The sequence below is a fragment of the Takifugu flavidus genome, chromosome 3 (assembly GCF_003711565.1).
Source record: "Takifugu flavidus isolate HTHZ2018 chromosome 3, ASM371156v2, whole genome shotgun sequence".
Lineage (NCBI taxonomy): Eukaryota > Metazoa > Chordata > Actinopteri > Tetraodontiformes > Tetraodontidae > Takifugu > Takifugu flavidus.
The window spans coordinates 12,897,110-12,917,189 of NC_079522.1; the positions used below are offsets into that span (position 1 = coordinate 12,897,110).

A 20,080-nucleotide genomic window follows, 5' to 3' on the forward strand; every position below is an offset into this window, starting at 1 on the left:
GCAGTTTTCTACCAGCGGGCCAGTCCGCCCCCTGGCTCCAGGCTAGATGGACGACAGAAACCCAGGAAGGAAACACTGTGGGAGCAGATGGTCTAAGAGAAAAGGAATGATTTGGTAAATAATCTCCTGACTTAATCCCTGCAACAAAAGGAATCATCTGGTGACACTCATCTTTGTGTCTCATGACATTAAAAAAAATAAAAATCAAAATTTTGAAGCTGACAAAAGTCAATATACTTTTATTATCTCAAAATATTCCCATAATCACGGTACGTGTGCATATATACAAATACTGACAATAATTATACATAAACCCAAAACGCTGAGAATCCTGACCTCAAACTCATGAATTGGTGAATTCATGGGTACTTTCAAATAATACAGTAGGTGTTAATGAGCTGCCGGGCCATCTCCGTGTTCCCGCTGGTCTGGTAAATGAGAGACAGATTGAAGGCAATCTCTCTCCTCAAGTCCACCTGATCGTCAGGCATGCCCTGTCAGAGAGGTGGGACATTTCATTTACTGTATATCTCTGTGTGTGTTGCATGTACAGTACATCAAACATACCTCCAAATTCTGCACAGGCAGTGCAAGTGCCTTCTGGTAGTAATGGATGGCCAAATGTGTGAGGCCCAGCTGGTGTAGGGCTCTGCCTAGATTGTACATGCTCTCCTGGCACTCGCCACGCAGCTCCAAGTACCTCCACAGAAAGGAGAAGCCCTGAAAGCACCATGCTATTAATCAGGTGGCTGCTCTTCCTTGTAATCCTAAAGCAAATACCAATGGCACCTAAGCTTTTTACCTGCAGAACCAGTGCGTGTCGTTTGGCAACAAACTTCTGAGATGCCATGTGGAAGAAGGTGAGACCCACACACAGGCTGTACAGGGGATTATCAGGGTGAGTCTGGAAAGCCTGGACATACTGGCCTGAGGAGGAATAACAAAAGGATTTTCAAACTGTATCACACTGTTGAAACTGTGTCGTCAGAGCAATGCAAATTAGCCTTGCAAACAGTCGGACGATCAGAGGTTCTGTTTACTACCTAAAGCATGTTTAAAGCTCCCCGACACCATGGCGTTGTGTCCGCAGAGGACGCACAAAGCGTGGCTGTCGGGATGTTTCAACAGCAACCTCAGACAGAAGCGATGATGCCGCTGGTGCTGGGAGGTTATCGTCAGCTGGGGAGGAAGGAAGAAAATAAAAGAGCGCTCGTGTACTGCCCTGCGTAAATGTGGTTCCATGGCAACATAATCTCACACACCTGGTTGAAAATATTCCATAGCTGTGGTGGATCAACATTTTCCATCAGCATCAACCTGTTGGACAGAGAAGCAAATTGACGTGCGTCACATCAATCATCCAAAAAGGTTGTGTTGTGATGTGAGTCTACCTGATGTAGTTGTAGGCGTTGTAATGGTTGCGATCGAGGATGGTGGCCGACAGGCCGAAAAACTCTAGTTCCCTCCTCAGCGGCTTGTTGTCGTAGAAGGAGTAGAACTCCATGGCTGACTCCACCATCAGCTCAGCCTCCTCATAGCGCTTCACCTCGCATAACGTCAGCACGCAGCTGACCAGCAGCTGCCACCAGTCCTCTCTGGACAGAACATTGGTTTTGCCTGCACAGAATCAATGAATGAAATTTGAACGTAATTTGCTTTTACAAGTCATGGCATCGCGGACGCCAGTCAGTCCTTCTGTGGACACCTGCCTGTGCATGTATATCGTACCAGTGTTATCCAGGTAGGCAGCTTCATGGTCCGCAATTTCTGGTTCCAATTCTTTAACCTTCACCAACCGAAGGTGACTCTCACCCGACACAATTACAGAGCGCACGCACACCTTAGCCCGCTGCATGGCCACCTAAAACGAGCGCAGATGGACGTATAAATACAAATGTTTCTTCTTCTGAATCTATGTATGAATGTATCTGTGTCTGTATGCATCACCTTAAGAAGCATGGAGATCATGGAGATCATAGCATCCAGGTAATCCTGTTTTTGTCCCTGAGTCTTCAGCAAAGTGGAGCGATGCAGCAGGAGCTTTAATTCCTAGAATCATTCATGGAGTCAGGAGGGAATACATGAAGAGGAGCGCATCGAAGGTCTAAATCAGGGGTGCTCAATACGTCGATCACGATCGACCAGCCGGTTGCCTAGGTGACATCTGAATTTTTTTGACGCTTTGGTCACTGTGCATGCACAAACAACAGCTCTAAGTGCAGCAAAGCTAACAAGCTAGTCAGTTTATTACCGCTAATTTTTCGCTTTAGTTTTTTTTTCTTAAACATAAGAAAGCGTATTAAATGAGTGGGGGGAGCTGGACCAAGTAAGAAGAATAAAACTCATCACTTTCACACGGAACGAGAAGAGTGCTTTTCTTTTCACGATGACATTTTCAAAGTGGGTTTGCCTCATCTGTCAACCATCGCAATACCGAAGAAGGGAAACAAGGAGCGGCATTGTCGGACTGTTCATGGAAAATACAACACTGAATTCCCACGCAAAGCAAGCTGAGAAAGAGAAAGGACCTAAAGTCCCAGCTGTGTTTCACAATGGCAAAAAATGTAATTATGTTAATTATGTTGTGTTGTGCAACATATGTGGTTATGCGATGTACATCAACATAAATTGTAAGAATCCTCAATAGTTTTCTTAATAAATATAATGGGTTAATCATTTTGACTTGGTCATTTCATAAGTGGCTCTCATGCTGAAGTGTGAGCACCCCTGCTCTAAATGATTCGGGGAAAGATGGTTCATCTGCTTTACGTTATTACTATGACACATATGACTGATGCGTGAGACCTGGTGCAAAGTTGGTAAAACCTTGGGAAAAAGCGACCAAGAAATAGAAAATGAGTTGCCAAAATGCACATCTTCACCTTTTGTGCTGCGGACGAGTCCCGTGCAAGCGTTTCACTGTCATACATGGACTCCAGAGCTTTGAGGGCGTGCTCTGGTCGGCCCAGCTGCTGCTGCAGGGTGGCCAGGGACAGCCGGGCCTCCAGGTGGAGGGGGGCCATCTGCACTACTTTAGTGTAGCTTTCTGCTGCCATCTCCATTTGGCCCAGTGCCTTTAGACACTCTAATGAAAGACGATTATGTAAAATAATTCACAGTTTGAACTTACAATCGCACCTTAACAAATATAAATAACAGATATTTTTGACGACTGCGTGTCAGAATTGTCCTACCTGAATGTCGAAGCCAAACAACAGCCAAGTTGTACTTATCTGAGACGACAAGCACAGACAGCAGAGGCAGCGCAGACGCGTATTCGCCCTTATCCAGGTAGGCTTCTGCTACATCCAGATATAAATCACCAATCTCCTCTGGACTCTGTTCCATTAGTGATGTCACTAACCTCTGTAGGTGTATAGGTACATACCATTTAAATGATCATGTTCCAGCTTTAAAAGTTCTCAATGGGGAAAAGCACAGTCATTACAATGAAAATATTAGTTTTGCCCACCTCCAGGGGTGTGCTGACATGCAGATGAATCAGACAGACTATAAGCTTAGCCTTCAGATCCACTGGAATGCTCTCTGGTACCTGGACATCCTTGATTTTGCCTGGAAACACACATAAACAACCAGTGTGACTATCATTTAGTAAAAAATAAATAAATCATAGAGCAGCTTTTGGCTTCCTTTTCAGGGGGAACAGAGTGTACCAAATGTGAGAAAATTCACTAAGACATGAATGTTCTTAGCAGGCAACCTTTTCAGCAATGACTAGTGCGTCATTATTATTATTATAAGATGTTAATCAATAAATGAGATCGCCTTCAATCTGTCTCTCAAGCAAGTTATCTATACCTTATTTTGCTACTCAGTGAATTTTACAACCACATTTTAGGAGACCAGCATATCCTCCAGGAGTTTGTCTTTTCATGACGGGTTTAATAACAGATATATTTTTATGTTTGATATCAATGATCTTGGAAAAAGAGTACCATGTACTGATGTAGGCTACCATGCTGCAGTGTTCTTTAAAATAGCCAGTATTTTAACATCATATAACCTTCCTAAATGTCTAAGTTAAATTGGCAAATATGTCATTTAACGGTAGTTTGCAAGCCTGCAGCACCACCAGTTACCATCAGTGAAATAAAGCAACACTTTAACATGTAAATTTAAAAAGGCACTGACCTGTCTTATCAATTTTAACCTACCGTTATTCTCTGCTGCTGCTTCTTCTGCTGTCACAGTTTGGGACTTTGTGTTCTCTTCACTGCTCTCCTGCACCTCACATGGCTGCTCCGACACCTCCCCATCACCGGCTGGTGTCGTGACGTCCATTCTGGACTCATCAGTGATCAAAACTATACCAGCAAACTTGACCAAAACCTTGGAAACACAGGTTGAGCACACAGGTTTGTCGTGTCCGGTTTTATTGGGGCTGCTGTGCTGGTCACACACGTGAACTTGTACCTGTAAAGCCTTGCTGTAGTGATGGCTGGCGATATTGAGCTCTGCTGCCATGTTGACAAAGTCATCACTCACAAGCTCAGGGTGTCTGTCCAGAGCTTCTTCTATGATACCCAGAGCTGCCGCCAGGTCATTACTCTCATAATAACTCCTAAAGGACAAAGAGAGCACTTGATATGTTACGTGTGCTCTGAGATTGCTGTCGGAGTGCGAGTCCCGTACTTGGCCATATCCTTGGAGAGCTGCATGAAGTGTTCTCCCTCCTCCATTGGCAGCAGGGACAGGATCTTGCGGTAGCCGTCCATGCATTGTTTCTGCTCACCCAGACGCATATGGAGGTTGGAGCGTTCCCACAGGTAGCGTACGTTGGTGGGGTCGTACTTGATGGCTGAAATAGAGAAAAAGAAATGCTGGAAAAAGAACTATCAAGTTTAAATAGGCTGTCAATTTCATTTTAGGCTCAACTCGAACATGGACCTTTTGTGTAGCACAAAATAGCCTGACGGATGTTGTCCTGCTCCAGAGACATTTCTGCCAGCCTGATCCACTCTTCAGAGTCGGAGGGGTTGAGGTGGGCAGCGATCAACCCAAACTGCAGCGCTTTGTCTGCGTCTTCGTCGTCCTCGTAAATCATAGCCAATGTAGAGAATGGCTCAAACGCCAGAGGAGCTGAAAGACAAACATATGAATATTCCTTTGACAGTAATATTGGCATTAAAATGTAGCATCATAGCAGCTCCTGTTCTACAAACACACACAAACTTTCCTACCCTGTCTGATGATCTCCATACACATCATGATGGCGTCCTCTTTCTCTCCTCGAGCATATCGGATGTTAGCTTCCCCCATTAAGCCCCTCAAAGCTCGTGGTAATTTGCTGCGATGGCGCCGCTCCTGAACACAAACAAAATATCGGGAGCTAATGGACGTTTTAGAAAAGGAAACTATGTCTAAGGAAAGTGATCTCTCTTTCCTTACCTTCATCATCTTCTTGTTTTCTCGGTTCAGCTTCATCTCCAGTGCGAACACGTCCCCCGCTGAAGGGCCATCCTCCTCATCATAGTCATCATAATCTTCCTCTTCTTTCTTTTTTCTCCGTCTTCTCCCTCCTTTTCTCCCCCGTGTTTTCTTTTTTACTTCCTCTTCCAGCTCCAATTTCTTCTCTTCTGCTACATTCACCTTATAGTCCTCATCATCTTCATCATCAACATAGCTTAAGGTGTCCTCTTCTTCCTCTTCATCCTCCTCCGCCTCTGAGGACGGTGGTTCTTGCATTTCCCCCAACATTGAGGCAAAGGCCAACTGAACTACCGGGCTCACACCCTCTTCTGAGGAAGAGAAATTCAACTAAAATGTAAATCACTGGGTTCATTTCTCAGTTTCACACAGTGCAATTGCATTTTTCTCATAAAGATGTACATTTTCTCCTGCAGATATTTGATTAATCTCATTAAACAAGACCAAGTTTATATTGTCAGATTAGCAGGCTATATAATAGAGTAAACCCTAACTGCATTTGGTGATTCAAGATTATTTTTCTATTGCATTGAGCCATAAAAATGACTTTAGTGAACAAGGTTTCTGATGTTACCTTGAGTCAGCGTGACAGGTGCCGAGGTGGAGGGTTGAGCACCATCATCTTCAGATAAAACCTCAGACTCCTGGGATATTCAAGACAACATATATACATAAAAGGAACGGTATATTGCAACGTTACCTAGCTTCTTGATATTGACTGAGAGGTAAAGTTAATTTTGCCATTTTACCTTGGTTTTCCGCTCATCTCTGCGTTTGTCAAACTCCTCAAAAGTTATCCTGCCCTCCAGGTAGTCTATTAGCTCGGCGCTGAAGCCCGACATGTCCGTGTGTCTGTCGCTGTCTGAGGCTAACAGGAAAACAGGCCTTTGTTCGCAGGAAAAAAACCTTGCCACATTACATTAATAAACAATACAAAATACGCCAATAATAACAGAAATGCTCCTGAGTGCTGAACAGTGACTTCGTTCTTGGATACACACCAAGCGCTCAAATGCGGCACAAGTAGTCACGTGACAGACAAAAACTTCCGGGTTGTGCACGTACACCCGAACCAGCGGTGCTTTAGCGACATCTAGTGGCAAACATAAGAATGTCGCTATTGATCGAAGTCGGGTTGATAAAAACCTAAAATACGATTCATTTTTTATTTTGATTGTATTTTAGGTTTTTTTGTTTGTTTGTTTTTTAAACATTTTCCTGATGGAATTTTTAATCTTTAAAAACAATAGGGGAATACTAAAAAAAACTTTTATAATTTCAAATTAAATAAATTGATGTATCAATAAGGGACGAAAATGCCAAAGATCGCTTCATAGGATACAATATTTTATTGACGGTTTGGACAATCATATATGTGTATGGAAATGGTTGTGTATTTTCCTCTTCAACTGTGTCTACACACCAGAATACACCAACAAGGGAGTGAAACTGTCATTTGAGACAAAAGCTCAGGTTAGCACACTCAGCTGCAATCCATGGGAACTGAAAAGGAGGCTGTCTCTCACCCACATGTGCGTGATACTATCTGGCAAACTAAGGCACATCTCCAGATTTGTTCAGCTTTTCTGTGGAGGCCACTCTGACATCTGTTTGAATTCAGGTGAGAAGGAATAGTTCCAGCTCAGGATGCAAACATCGCGTGACTCTGATTATTGTGGATGAAAGCTAAGAAAATCCAAAACGCTGACGACACCCCAACAAGATGAAGATTCGGGTCGTCCAGATTTGGGGGTTCTTGATGACTGTTCTGGGATGGATTTTTATTGCCTGCACTATGGCCATGGAAGGATGGAAAATAAGCTCCATCGGGGGTATGGGAGGCTCCTCGATCATCAAGGTGGCCTGGTACTGGTCCAGCCTGTGGAGATCCTGTTTTACAGACTCAACTGCTGTGAGCAACTGCTATGACTTCCCAGTGCTGTGGTCTGTGCAGGGTAGGTAACTCCACCACTGAGCAAGCTCAAGACCTCCTCTGACACCTGCACTCTCATCAACCTGACCGTCCATGTGACTCCAGGCTCCATCCAGATTGTGCGTGGGCTCCTGATGTCAGCTCTTTCTCTGGGTATGCTGGGCTTCGTGCTCAGTTTGCTGGGGATGGAGTGCACCTTCATCGGGGGGAAGGATCGATCGAAACACAAGAAGGTCTACGCTGGGGGGTGCTGCCACATAGCCAGTGGTAATGTCTCCTTCAACAGAACTGTCAGCATCAGCAGTCACCACTGGCTTTATGGCTTAATGTTTATGAGTTGTGTCAATTTATGCGTGTATGGTTGTTTTTCCTTGTGTTGTTTCTCATCAGGCTTGCTGGCTGCTTCTGGTTATGCTGTCTATGCCCATCATGTCTCAGCAGAATACTTCAGTCCTAGCTTTGATGGGCTGAAGTGAGTAACCTAACCTAAATTTACATTTGTGCCTTAAAAAAGTGACTTGGGGGTCAACTGTGCAACTGCTGGAACACCCACAGGTTTGACCTGGGCACGCCGCTCTTCCTCGGCTGGGTGGGCTCAGCCTTTCACATGACTGGTGGTTTCTTCTACCTGTGGTCGGTGTGTACACCCCTCTGTGGTCGAAAGGAAATGTGAGTCATTTGTTTTTACAGGGAGGGAAATGTAAAGCCAGAAAAAGGCCAAATCAGTTGGAGCACCAGGGACAGGAATCCTGGAGACATCTCAACACTTAATGGAGCGAGACTATTAAAGCAGCTTTGTTTGCTTCACCATCTTTGACGTGCCTCTCTCCATCTCCAGGATTATCAAAATCCAGAAGCTACCAGACCCAGAGAAAAACAAGTCCACCACAGCTCTGACCACAGCATCCAAGATCACCTCCAAGACTAAAGTGTCTTCCATTTCTGAACTGTCCTCCAACTTGGACATTTCAGATGTGTCCGACATTTCCTCGAGATCTGAGAGGACGTCAGCATCGGGACGCTCGGCGAGGTCGGGCCGCTCCTCGAAAACTGGACGGACCTCAGATAGATCAACGTCAGGGTCGGAGTCCAGCACGTCCACTCTGTCCACGTCCCAGAGCAGCAGCAGGACGGTGTCGTCGCTGTCAGGCAGTTCCAAGACTGAGAGCATGCCGTTCATAATAAATTCATATATCTGAGTCGGCCTCGGCAACAGAAGCATGTGAGACGAATACTGAACTGTGATCAGAAGTTCTGATTGATATGACGTGTTTGTATGTGTAATTCAGTGACACAGTTTTGACTTGGACAACTGTTATTTGCCTATTTTTACCTTCTCTGGTTTAGTTTTGCATGGAGGAAGGGAACAAAGGGTTTTGTTTGGTTGGTTTTAATAAATAAAGGTTTGAAACTAAACATCTCAACGTTATTTCCTACTGCACTTTCCACAGCCAGCTAACTTTGTGCAGCGTTTTAGACAACAATTAAAACTCCACTGGGTCATTCACACTTGGTTGACAGTAAACACTGAAGCTCCACATGAACACTTGCTGTGAGGCGCCTCTGCAGTTCGGTGGGACTGGGAAACGTGTTCGCACAACACTGAAAGACACCAAAAGCATCTCATCTGGGATTTGAAGGCTTTTCTGCTGGATTTACCAGACTGCAGCAATGTGGGGGAGGTTGACTCAGCTCCTTGGCCTGTTGCTCTGCATACTGGGACACTGGAGGTATGTGCTGATAGAGACGTCAGTATTTTCTCCCAAGGTTTAAAATGAATTACTGTTGGTTAACAGAAGCTCATAGAATAAAGTAATCAAACTACTCCACTCGTTTCCTTTGACGGTGAATTGAACCATACATTAATGAGTTAATGACCCCTGTGTTTCACCGGTTCACACCCAGACAGCCAGCGGGCTCTGGAGTGGCGCTGGCATGCACACACGTGGGCGGGGTCAGGGGTGTGTGGACATCTTATCAATGAAAGCATGCGTCATCCATCTGCTCGGCGCTGAGGTTGGTTTTAGCATTTATTTTGAGGTGCAAGCGTCTTTTTAGAACAACTTCCTGCTGGTTCTTCTTGCTTTTCACCCCCCCTCATGTGTTTTTGTGCCTCTCCCACATGCAGGTCTATCAGACGGGGCAGCTCACTGTTTACACGTAAACAGAAGGGTTGGTGCTTTTCTTACACAACAACACAGATCAATCAATAATGAGGTAATGTGTGGTAACTATGGTGAGGAAAAACAAAAAAGCAGCCAAGTTGAACTCTGATTTCCTCAGGTATAGAATGGGACCACCCATCCACAGGACCAAAGGTTTCATACGTAACATCCACATTGTAGCCTTTGGTGGTTGCTTTCAAATCTGTTACCTGTAATATGACCTGAACAAAAAAATTGTTAAGAATCAGGCTTTTTTATGCTTATTTACAGAAATATACTATAATTAGTCATTTTATGTGGAATAATATGCTTTTAATGCGATGTAAAGTCCTCTCTGTCTGATTGCTGGGAAGATTAAAGATGCTTACTGGGCAAAAATCAGCTGAAAGCTGAGACAGAGGACAAACCTCAGGATTACGAATAGAGGGGGAATGTGGCAGTTTCCCACAGCAGGCAGGCAGGCAGACAGGCAGACAGACAGGCAGGCAGGCAGGCAGGTGCTCAGATCCTGACTGAGTGGCGGTGGAGGAACAGTCCTCACCATGAAGTACCGGACGGTGGTGATGTACATGGAGATTGGCTGCTTTGTGTCCTGTCTGTGTGGCTGGATCCTAGTGTGTTCCACTCTTCCCACCGAGTACTGGACGTTCTCCGAGGTGGGGAGCATCGTCCTGACCACCTCCAACTACTACTCCAACCTGTGGAGAGACTGCATCTCAGATACCACGGGGGTGTCTGACTGCAAGGATTACCCTTCCATGTTGGCCTTGCCAGGTAGGAGACAGGGCAATATCATCAAATCCTCCAAGTTTTAAGTTCTAAGGTCCACCATCCATCAGAGCTTTGTTTATGGAAGTATGGGATTGGCTTTTTCCCAGTATTTTTACACGCCTGCCGAGCACTCGCCATCTGCGCCGTCATCACCGGTTTCTTTGGCGGCGTCCTGGCACTCATCGGGATGAAGTGCACTAAAATAGGTGGATCAGAGCTCGCCAACTCCAGGGTGACATTTGCAGGGGCCGTAACTTATCTGGCTTCAGGTAAGACTGATCTCAAATGGATCCAGTGTTATTGTGTCAGCGTTCTGGATGTGTGCGCGTCCTTCCCCCAGGATTCTGCGGAATGATCACCTATTCATGGTGGGCCAACAGGGTGATAAGTGAATTTGTGGATCCCAATTTCAGGGCACAAAAGTAAGTATTGGACGCGGTGCAATTCGTTTTCGAGCGTGTCTGTGTAAGAATTTGAGCCCGTACCTGCGCAGATTTGAGCTTGGAGCTGCGGTGTTTGTTGGCTGGGGAGGCTCCCTCCTCCTCATCTCTGGAGGGATGGTGCTGGCTTACTTCTCAGGAAAAGAAGGCTTAAAATCCAGGTGGATGGAGCATCTCTTGGCATTTCATTTGGGCTGCGCATGTTTTTCTGATGTGTTGTTTGTCTCTGATACAGCTCTCTACCTCGGAGACCAGCCACCTACGCCACCGCCCGGACCAGGCGGACCTACATGCTGCCAGCCACGTCCTCCAGGGTGACCCTGGGGCCGCCGCTCTTTTACGAGGGAAGGAAGAGCCGAACCACCAGAGCAACAAGGACCAACCAAACGTTCGGCAGGGACAGCTTTGTATAACGCATAGACTAGATGATCCGAGGACCAAATGCACGGACAGGATTTTAAAGCAGCGTACAGTACAGGAGGTGGTTCTGGAAATTGGCTCTGGATTTTGTCACAGTACATTTTGTTTTTGCCACTTTCCGTTTTTGCAATCTCATTCATGTCAGAAGTTTCTTCTAATAAGTCTCATAAGCCATGTCCTTCAATCAGACCTTTTAATTAGTGGTCTTTAGTCTTATTCTCGTAATATAATTACATTTACTACACTTACAGCATGTCAGCTAATAGGTTCGTGGCCAGTGAAACCTGTTGGTTCATGCCACTAACAGCCTGAATTAGCATTATCTCAGGGTGTTCCACTGATCTTTGAGGGAATTTCAGGGGTGGAACTGGACATAAATGGGCTCCTCCATGACTACTATTCTAAAAAATAAAACAAGTCTTTGTGAATGTTTTATATTAAACATAATAAACATTTGGTGACACAAAAATTAATACCTGAAGTCATTTTAAGCAATTAAATTTAGTCTACTTAAGTACTTTACGGCATTTCTATATTTCATATTTAAATAAAGAACCTCTTTCCAAAATGTTTTATTGATACATCTATAAATACATCTATACAAAGTTCATTACAATTTACAGATAACCACACTTTCAGTGTTCCATACAAAAGGTTTACACAAGCTACGATGCAGCTGTAGTGAGTCTGGGTTACAGTTCATTGAATATAGAAAAATAGAATCTCAATTCCGAAGACGTTGAAGGCAAACAGGTATTTGGCACATAAGCTACCTGGTGTACTGCACCTGCTGGATTTGACTATTGCTGAATTTAAGATATAGTTTTGTGTATGTATGAGAGCAAAACACAGCTGAATGATGCATCAGGGTTCACTGCTCGTCCTCAGAGTCGCTGAAGTCGCTGAAGGAGCAGAGGCTGCTCTTCAGTGTGCTTCCAGTTCCAGCTTCTGTCAGACCTGCAGGACACGTGACGGCTCCGGTTACGTTAGGGATTCCATCATCATGACACTTTAGTTTCGGGAATATTTAAAGACGCGACTGGTCAACAGGAAACAATGCATATAAATATAAGGAAATGACCTGATTTGGGCCCCTTTCCAGTAGAGGACCCCCAAACGCTGGTGCTGTGCGAGTCCAGGCTTTTCTTCATTGGGCCGGGGCCAGGAGCCAGTTTAGAAACGACGCGTTTCTCTTCCAAGGACGACACCATGGAGTCGCTGCTGTCTTCGAGGTCTGTGAACTGTCCTCGCAGGCAGAATGAGCACAGTTAAAGAAACAGTTCACCCCAAACTAAAATTCACTCATCTCTTCTCGATGCCAATGGAAGCCCGGGGAAATTTCAAACCCTGCTTTCCACATTAGCGGAATTTGACCAATATGAATCATTCTCCATGGTCTCACCGTCAGTTTCTGCACTTCATCGTTCCTCTGTGGTAAGATGCTGACGCCCCCTGCTGGTTTCCTCACTGATCTTTCCGCAAACTGCTTTTCCATTTTTCTGGCCAAATCATTGATTTTGTTTTCTAAAAATTAAAACAGACAGAATAGAATATTTGAATGTACGTGCATTTTTAAACCTTACTGGAATGTGTGTATTCTTTGGAACACAAAGATAAAAAGGTGGGAAAAAGGTTTTGGACACCTCTTGTATTTGTGAAGCGTTGCATTAAGGATTAAATCTCAGGTCTTCCAGTGCAATTTCTTTTAGTACAGTCTGAGCCATTAGAAACTTAAAGTAGATTGGTTCCATAAAAATACATAAGAAATATGGAGAAGTGATAAATATGGGAACAAATTCTGCCCCCAGAATCCATTAAAATGCACAGATGATATGTTCAGAGCAAAAAACGATTTTTTAAAATAATTTTGTGTAGAATTTACCTTTCCCAAAGGGTCTATTTTCCACATTCCCGTTCTGGTCTTTACTGCTTTGGAATTGTCTGGAGTCGACCTGCTCCAGCTCGCTGACGTCGGACCAGTCCTCCTCTTCATCGTCGCTTGCTAACTGTGTGACCACTGTCTTGGTGAGGCGAGCGTCCAACGCTCTGCTCTGCTGGGGGCTGGTGGAAAATGAGTGGCTGACAGCAGCCTGCCTGGCCAGCACTGGGGTGGCTTTGCCATATTTCAGCTGGACCGGGACACCCTGGTTCAGACTGGGCTGCTGTGATTTCCCCTTGTGGAGCTTTTGTGGTTCCTCTTCCATTTCTGCCTCTTCTTCCGATTCCTCATCTGAACTGAATGGAGGGGTCCTATAAAAAGAAGTTACAGCACTTCAAGATAATATAATCATTAATAGAAAAGGGAGCCCTTTGTCTACGCAGTTCACGTACTTTCATTGGGTGATGTGGTGTGTGTAGAAAGCTACGAGGAGCTACTGAAATAGACATCTATGGTTTTGTTTTTACTTGGATAGGAAGTTTGTCACCAACGTCTTGGCAATGGGTGTGGAAGTCTTGGGCTGGGCTGGGGTTTTGTTCCTTGGTGCCGGCTGAGGAGTCTGGGACTCTTTGGTGGCAGGTCCAGACGTCACTTGGGTGGTTCTGGAGGGAAGACTACTGGATCGAGGTCGGATCTGCACAACTGCACACAGACATAAAGGGATGAATTAAACACAGAAGGCAAATTACCGTGACTCAGTCCGGAGTAAGATACGTTTTGTGAAATGTCAAGGCTGGCTTTGGAGAAGAACCTAAAAAGTTACTTTTAAATGGGTGAACCAACCAACACAAGCCCAAATTTAAATAAACTACAAACAGCCTCACATTGTAGCAAATTCTCTCCTTTCCATCAATCAAAACAGGCTTCGGAGGATGTCTGCCTTTGACATGATGCTTACACTCACCTGAAACCTTCTGTCTGGATCTGCCACCCGTCCGAGTCTGGAGTTCCTGCTCCACGTTGCCGATCATCTCCTCCCGGATGTGCCAGTAGTCCGGGTTTCTCTTCCTGAAGCTTTCCTGCTCTGAACGCATCCTGGCCAGGATGGAATCCAGCTCTTTATTTTTCAGACCCCTCTGGCTCTGAGAATCAGAGAGAAAGAATTAGAGGCAATGCTTGCAACGTAAAACCCCATTTAGATTTATTATTGATATGATATATTATTTCTGGGCCTTCCACAGTTTTAGGACTGAACTTACAGGCTTGACTCCCATGCTCTCCAGCTTTACTACAAGAGCCTGTTCGATTTCTGGCCGAACATCCTTCTTGATGCTGCTGCTGCTGTGTTTCTGGACAGCAGGGTTTGCTGTGTGCTTCTTCTTTGGTGCTGGCGCGGGCTTATACTCGGTTGGCTTCTTCTCGGCTAAACTGCTGGATTCTGTTAACACAAATATCAGTGAAGAATAACAAAACTCCAGAAACAAGGAAAAGAGGATAAAAAACCAGAGGTTCGGGTCTTTGCTTATATTCACTGCAGGCTCCATGCATGAGCAACAGTATGGCTGTGGCGAGCAGGCAGAAGAGGAGAACTTATTTAAGCTGTCACAAAGACTTGACAAGATAACGGATGTACGAAAAACCCTGTAATGTTGACGTGAGGGATGTCACAGAGAAGTCAGTCTTGTGGACCTGTTTTCCTTTAAGCTCTCTTGAACTAGTCATCTTTCAAAAAGCTGAGGGCACTCAAACTGGTTCAGCCTCAGCACAAACATTTCCGACAGCCATTGTTTAAACCTACAAATAAATGAATTCTGTTCATTGAAATCAATCAATCAATCAATCAATCAATGTGTGGCCTTGACTGAACGTAGATGCAATTCTACCTCATCGTCTTTAGTATGTGGAAATGTATTTTAGTCCTAGCATTCATTTCCCCACCACCAGGCGGAGGGTCACAATGCTGGTGACCACAGTGCTAATTCTAACCCCAGGAATCCGCCGGGGATGGTATTTGGGCAGGAGGACACCGTCTTTTCTGGTTGTCGTGGCATTTTGAAAATGTTACTGGGTCAAATGACTTGAAGGAAAAGGCTGCCCACAACGGACTGATGCATCCATGCAGACAGCATGCGGTAAATTGGATCTGTCTCACTAGCTGTTTTACCTTTCTCCTCTTCTGACAGTTCCTGTATAGGTTCCAGTTTAAGAGTACAGACTGGTTCCTCTAGTAGTACAGCATACAAGGTGAATGTCAATGGAAGGGTTTGCAGGAGGAGGATTATTTAAATCCCACATGCACAGTGTTTCTTGGAGTAACAGTGCATTTTTAATGCTATTTTCTTTATTAACAAAGCTTCCACTGACTTACCGAGCACAACCTTCTTTGGTTTTGGCTGTGGGGCCGGTGCGCTGACAATGACTGGAGAGGGGATACGCATGATGATTACGCAAGTCCATTTTCTCTGCTTAACATTTAAATTGCTGATTAATAAGCAACTGAAAAAGCAGCCAATACCTGGTACTTCCACTACTTTGGCAGGTGAATTCGAAGTCAGGGTTCTGATCTGTAGAGTATAAAAGACAGCTGTATAAAAACTCTCATGATCATACATAAATAGCAAAAAACCTCGTGCTAGATTTCACTGACTGAATGACTGACTACTGGTCCTGTGAAGTGTACAGTAACACAGATCTGAGCTCATGCGGCTAATACAGGATATCCTGAACAAGAGCTGACCTTCCGTCTCCCTTCCTCTCTTATCATAACCGTGCGAGGCTGAGAGCTGTGTGAGCGTGGCTCCGCACTAACCTGCTCTCGTTGAGCCTTGATGGTTTGCTCCTTCTCCTGGAGCCGCTTGGTCATCTCCTGCTGCAGCCTCTGGCTCTGCTCCTGGTGGTCGCTCACAGATGACTGCGTCCTGCTCAGCTCTCTCAGCAGCTTTAAAACGATGAGGAGGAAATCATTTTCAAACCAGCTCGTGTCAAAATCTGTTGCTTACGGGTGATTTGAAGGCCAACTCTACCTCATTCTTTTCAGACTCGTGTTGACCTTTAATGTCTTGTAACCTGGATTCCCATTTTCTGTCCTAAAACAGGAGATTATTCATCAAGGTTAGGTCACTTAATGAATTTATTCTGAAAAGAGTGATGGTCAATACTGACCTGTTTCTTCATTTGTTGTTCGAGCTTCTGAATGGCTTGTAACTGCAACTCCTTGTAGTTGTCCAGGTCTCTCTCTGCTTGTGACTGAACAGGGCTGGCGGATTTTTCATTCTTGGCTGAGAGATTCAGATTTGCTTCCTGTGTATGAAAATAAAGATGGAAGAGGAAATGTGCTACAAATGATATCCGCAACAATGCGGTGGAAATAAGGCCGATGAAGAGGATCGCAACTCTTTTTTACATTGAGAGCATGAATGTTTCGCGTGTAAAGAATTTCCATTTCTCTGCGCATGTGGTCTCTGCTGTCTTCTATCTTTCTTTCCATGCGTGCCATCTCCTCAGCCTTGAAACGTTCCAGTTCTCTCAGAAGTTCTTTTTGCAAGGACTGCTGCTCCTTTTCCTGGGTTCCCAACACACACAAAAACAATTCCATTGATATTATAGCTCAAATGATTAGTCAAAGTGTAACAGCCTGGTGTTCTGACCTGAACAGTTTTGGTATGCAGTTCCTGTTGCTGCTGATGAATTTGCTCCTTCAGACTGTTGATCTCCTGTTTGAGGCTTTCAATCTGACCTCTTTTATCACCGTCTGAACGCAGTTCTGTGTTGAGTTCAGAACAAAAGGGAAATTTGGTTCTTTCATTGCTAGTGTATTGTTCTAGCATGTCACCAATCTCAAATCAGCACAATTCTGCGACTTACGGGTCTCATACTCATCAGGGTGACGCCGCTGCATGTGACTCTGGAGGTAGAAGGCATTGAGGAAGGATTTATCGCAGCACGGACACTAAATGGGGAAAAATGAAATCATTCAGAATTTGGAGCATTTTTCATTAAGGAAATTAATCACAAAACTCAGAAACATCCAAAGAAGTTCACAGTTCTGGTTTTCAGTTTCCTTTCTACTCAATTTCTCCACCTGATTAATTCTCATTGTTTTAGTGTCTCGACCATTTAGTCAGTGTATCTGCTACTTCATACCAGATGGTAGTAAAACAAGGCCCTCAGAAAGATGAGCCGCTGTAAAGAGTGAATCTTTGGAATTAGATTAAGGTGTGAAATAAAATTGTATTGGTTTTTAGATAGAGAAGTATATTTATCAACATGTACAACCAAGGGACAAAAGCCAAAGCTCCCTAAAGACACAAACACATGGTCTCTCTATCAATAATTGAGCCACCACTGTTAGTTGAGCTTGTCCTGTACACCTAGCAACCACATGCTGCTACGACACTTTAGAACTGTTGCCTAGGCAACAGCGAGGCAGCAGCGGCACCAAGAGATGTTTGATTTTGGATTTGTGCTATAAATATCCCTAGTAGGAAGTAAACCATGTGACAGATGGGTTGTATTGAGTAAAAAATACCAAATAAAACAAATAAAACTGTAATGTCAAAAAGTAGCGACGTTAGGTAGGGATAACAAGATGATGCAGGTTTTGAGGGTGGGGGAGACAGTGACAAGCAAATCAGCCCCTTCTATCCTTTTGTAAGAGGATTTAAAAGCCTAATTGCCACCAAATGATGTCATCTGTTTTACAGCTTTAAATCCTCTTCTTACTGCCTGAAAATAAAGCTCATTCTATTTACAACAAAACACCATATTCATACATAGTTTGGTCCATGAAGTGCACATAAATTAGCTTTCCGAGCTCTGCTTAAAGCATTAAATGACCCCCCCCCCCCACCCCAACCCTCTCTTTATATGAAATGCATGAACCCCGTGGTTGTGAATGGATTTTGGGAACAATAACAGAGCAGGGGCCTCCCGAGTAGGAGCAAAAGGGGGTCGGGTTCTAGAACTAGCGGTCTGCTTTATACATACTACATGCAAATGTAACCGGCGTGCCACGAGAGAGGGTACTGAGCAGAACTCTACCTTCTGGCTGCTGGTGAGATGTGGCGAAAACAGAGACTGCTGGGTTTTAATAATTTTCCTCCTCTGCTTGAGCTCCGTGGTCATAGCCTTCATCTTCTCCTTCTGTTTCTGCTGTTCAGCCAGCAGCTTCTCGCGCTCCACATCAGCAGCTGTCAGCCTTTCTTCTGCCGCTCGCAGATTGAGGGTGAGAAAGTCCTGACAATGGAGGAGCCATTCTACCGACAACTGGGCCAGGCGAAAGAGCTTCATCAAAGTCAAGTCCACGGGGCTCTGGCATCGCTGGCATTGCTCCGCGTCCAGGCTGCAGAAAGTGACCGTGTTGATGTGCTCTTGGAGGACGTCTACATCCAGCTGGCTCACGACGTGGTCGATGTCAACAGCATGGATCCGCCGCCAGTCCACTTTCTCCCTGCGTGGACGGAACCTGAAAGGAAGGCCGGCAGAGATTCCGCTGGAGGGAGTCATGCCGGGTGCAGAAACGGACTGACCATTCCCGGAGTGTTGGCTCAGCGGTGAATTCAGAAGGGACGGGATCCCTGCCGATGAATGGGTACCCTGGCCGTCACTGGAATAGGGGTAGTAAACGCCGTTGTGAAATGGCTGGAAGGAAGAGATGTTAAGTTAAGGCTCTGTGAAAATCTACACGAGCATCAGTGGAGGCTGGACGACACACACAGGACAGCAGCTGGATTAGACAGGTAATACAGATTCCACCACTGCCGATTCAGCCACCTACTCAAGACGATGTCGCAGCGCTGCAGCAGCCCTGGTCTCCTTACCATCTTCAAATGATGCCTTTTCCAGAAGAAGGGCAGCTGCTCTCCTGGTTCCACCCCCCTGTGCAGCTAGCTGAGGCACCGCGCAACAATGACAAGGCTGGGCGTCCGCCACGTAACCACGGAGACGGAGACGAGAGTCCCTGAGGACGGCACTGTTATCACAACACGGCGGGCAATCAGCAAATGTTGCCCTACACGATGGAAAGGAAGTGTCCTGTCCTGTGGGAACAGATTTGAAAAGACCACTTAAAGCTTCTTTTTTTTTTGCAGACACACTTCGAATGTAAGGCGGCTCAAACCTCCACAAAACGACGGCGTCTAAGCGGCTAAACAGCGCAGCGCTCGTCTGTTCATCACGGTGACGAATCTGCTCACTTCAAGGCGATTTTTTAACAAGTCTCCAGACCTCCATCTGAGTAAAAGTCGCATGTTTAAACTTGTCCGGGCATCTGTTGATCCAGTAACAGTAAAAATATGAAGCTTCTCCCCAATGACCTAACCTTTGGGCTGCCCGATTTCAAAGTTTTCCAAGGCTAACTTTGCTAACCTTCAGTTTTCAATCTACGTAAGATATTAAAATGATGTAAAATAGTACTGTACATCAGCACCGACCACCGGTTTAAACTCTGGAATTCCTCGGCGTGTAACGATTTTGAAGAAGCTGCAAAACAAGCGTTGAAAAAACAAATCTGGAGGGGTTGAAAAAGTTTCTTCACGACGACACCCCAGGCGATTTGAGGGGGATGTAGCTGCTGGTCTCCACATTCCTAAATCCCGTGTCAAAGAAGCTAGCCACACTTAAGAAACAACTTCCGGTAATTTCAGTGTAAAACAACCACCTACTTTCCAATTGGAGTCTTTACCAAACCGCAGTTGCCCTTGGTATCCGAGAACAGCTGTTTTAACTCTTTGGAAGAAGATGTACCAAGTATCGTATCAGTTTGTGCCATTAGTCGACAAAGAATATCGTCACGATTGAATCTTAATTTGTAGGAGATCCCGGCTAACTTCCGTTACCAATTTATAGGCCAGAGACATGATATATATTTTTACCAACTTTTCTTTTCTTGTCTTTTTTTCTCTACAAAATTGTTATATTTAGATGGAAAAACTTTCGTGATACGTATATATTTATTTTCCCCACATTTATGTCAAAGGTTATTTAGAAAGATTTGAAATATATCTGATTAAATGAAGAATGCATT

General features: G+C 44.8%; 4 protein-coding genes across 7 annotated transcripts; 2 read left to right on the top strand and 2 right to left on the bottom strand.

The window, feature by feature from the left end:
• Nucleotides 1-210: 210 nt before the first annotated feature.
• gtf3c3 (general transcription factor IIIC, polypeptide 3) lies at nt 211-6,498 on the bottom strand. The gene is made up of 19 exons (XM_057028794.1): nt 6,198-6,498; nt 6,023-6,092; nt 5,410-5,759; nt 5,202-5,325; nt 4,909-5,100; nt 4,654-4,819; nt 4,435-4,582; nt 4,176-4,350; nt 3,473-3,573; nt 3,195-3,366; nt 2,883-3,085; nt 1,948-2,049; nt 1,729-1,861; nt 1,392-1,617; nt 1,263-1,317; nt 1,044-1,179; nt 803-927; nt 568-720; nt 211-494 (listed from the first exon to the last, which is right to left on the bottom strand). The coding sequence occupies exons 1-19, from the start codon at nt 6,288-6,290 to the stop codon at nt 372-374; spliced, it is 2,847 nt and encodes a 948-aa protein (XP_056884774.1). The 5' UTR covers nt 6,291-6,498; the 3' UTR covers nt 211-371.
• Nucleotides 6,499-7,003: 505 nt separating this feature from the next.
• On the top strand, nt 7,004-8,797 carry cldn10e (claudin 10e). Of its 2 annotated transcripts, XM_057027507.1 has the most exons (5): nt 7,018-7,403; nt 7,487-7,648; nt 7,772-7,853; nt 7,937-8,050; nt 8,220-8,797. In XM_057027507.1, exons 1-5 carry the CDS (start codon nt 7,172-7,174, stop codon nt 8,578-8,580), a joined length of 951 nt encoding a protein of 316 aa, XP_056883487.1. In that variant the 5' UTR covers nt 7,018-7,171; the 3' UTR covers nt 8,581-8,797. The 2 variants fall into 2 exon arrangements, with proteins under 2 accessions (XP_056883486.1, XP_056883487.1); XM_057027506.1 differs by having other exon boundaries at nt 7,004-7,403; nt 7,487-7,853.
• Nucleotides 8,798-8,965: 168 nt separating this feature from the next.
• cldn10d (claudin 10d) lies at nt 8,966-11,650 on the top strand. The gene is made up of 7 exons (XM_057027508.1): nt 8,966-9,111; nt 9,287-9,397; nt 9,510-10,320; nt 10,425-10,586; nt 10,658-10,739; nt 10,811-10,918; nt 10,993-11,650. The coding sequence occupies exons 3-7, from the start codon at nt 10,089-10,091 to the stop codon at nt 11,168-11,170; spliced, it is 762 nt and encodes a 253-aa protein (XP_056883488.1). The 5' UTR covers nt 8,966-9,111; nt 9,287-9,397; nt 9,510-10,088; the 3' UTR covers nt 11,171-11,650.
• An 83-nt stretch (nt 11,651-11,733) lies between these two features.
• Nucleotides 11,734-19,654, bottom strand: dzip1 (DAZ interacting zinc finger protein 1). 3 transcript variants are annotated; one of them, XM_057027502.1, is made up of 19 exons: nt 19,175-19,654; nt 18,876-19,094; nt 18,097-18,696; nt 16,921-17,005; nt 16,704-16,819; nt 16,460-16,618; nt 16,219-16,356; nt 16,080-16,142; nt 15,866-15,994; nt 15,572-15,620; nt 15,425-15,475; nt 15,221-15,280; nt 14,316-14,494; nt 14,021-14,198; nt 13,584-13,758; nt 13,060-13,427; nt 12,580-12,701; nt 12,259-12,418; nt 11,734-12,134 (listed from the first exon to the last, which is right to left on the bottom strand). In XM_057027502.1, the coding sequence occupies exons 2-19, from the start codon at nt 18,876-18,878 to the stop codon at nt 12,049-12,051; spliced, it is 2,721 nt and encodes a 906-aa protein (XP_056883482.1). In that variant the 5' UTR covers nt 18,879-19,094; nt 19,175-19,654; the 3' UTR covers nt 11,734-12,048. The 3 variants fall into 3 exon arrangements, with proteins under 3 accessions (XP_056883482.1, XP_056883485.1, XP_056883484.1); XM_057027505.1 differs by having other exon boundaries at nt 18,833-19,094; XM_057027504.1 differs by lacking the exon at nt 15,221-15,280.
• Between the last annotated feature and the right edge of the window lie 426 nt (nt 19,655-20,080).

Bases quoted from the DNA above. Each gene is read 5' to 3' on its own strand.
- gtf3c3 (XM_057028794.1), bottom strand. From the start codon at position 6,290: ATGTCGGGCTTCAGCGCCGAGCTAATAGACTACCTGGAGGGCAGGATA. The intron at 1,180-1,262 runs GTGTGTGAGATT...CTTCCTCCCCAG, and splicing joins TATGGAATATTTTCAACCAG to CTGACGATAACCTCCCAGCA. The intron at 928-1,043 runs GTAGTAAACAGA...ATTCCTCCTCAG, and splicing joins GAGCTTTAAACATGCTTTAG to GCCAGTATGTCCAGGCTTTC.
- cldn10e (XM_057027506.1), top strand. From the start codon at position 7,172: ATGAAGATTCGGGTCGTCCAGATTTGGGGGTTCTTGATGACTGTTCTG. The intron at 7,854-7,936 runs GTGAGTAACCTA...GAACACCCACAG, and splicing joins CCTAGCTTTGATGGGCTGAA to GTTTGACCTGGGCACGCCGC. The intron at 8,051-8,219 runs GTGAGTCATTTG...CTCCATCTCCAG, and splicing joins CTCTGTGGTCGAAAGGAAAT to GATTATCAAAATCCAGAAGC.
- cldn10d (XM_057027508.1), top strand. From the start codon at position 10,089: ATGAAGTACCGGACGGTGGTGATGTACATGGAGATTGGCTGCTTTGTG. The intron at 10,587-10,657 runs GTAAGACTGATC...TCCTTCCCCCAG, and splicing joins CGTAACTTATCTGGCTTCAG to GATTCTGCGGAATGATCACC. The intron at 10,919-10,992 runs GTGGATGGAGCA...TCTCTGATACAG, and splicing joins AAAGAAGGCTTAAAATCCAG to CTCTCTACCTCGGAGACCAG.
- dzip1 (XM_057027502.1), bottom strand. The intron at 17,006-18,096 runs GTAGAGTTCTGC...TTCCCCATTTAG, and splicing joins ATCTCACCAGCAGCCAGAAG to TGTCCGTGCTGCGATAAATC. The intron at 15,281-15,424 runs GTAAGTCAGTGG...CTGTACTACTAG, and splicing joins ACCAAAGAAGGTTGTGCTCG to AGGAACCAGTCTGTACTCTT.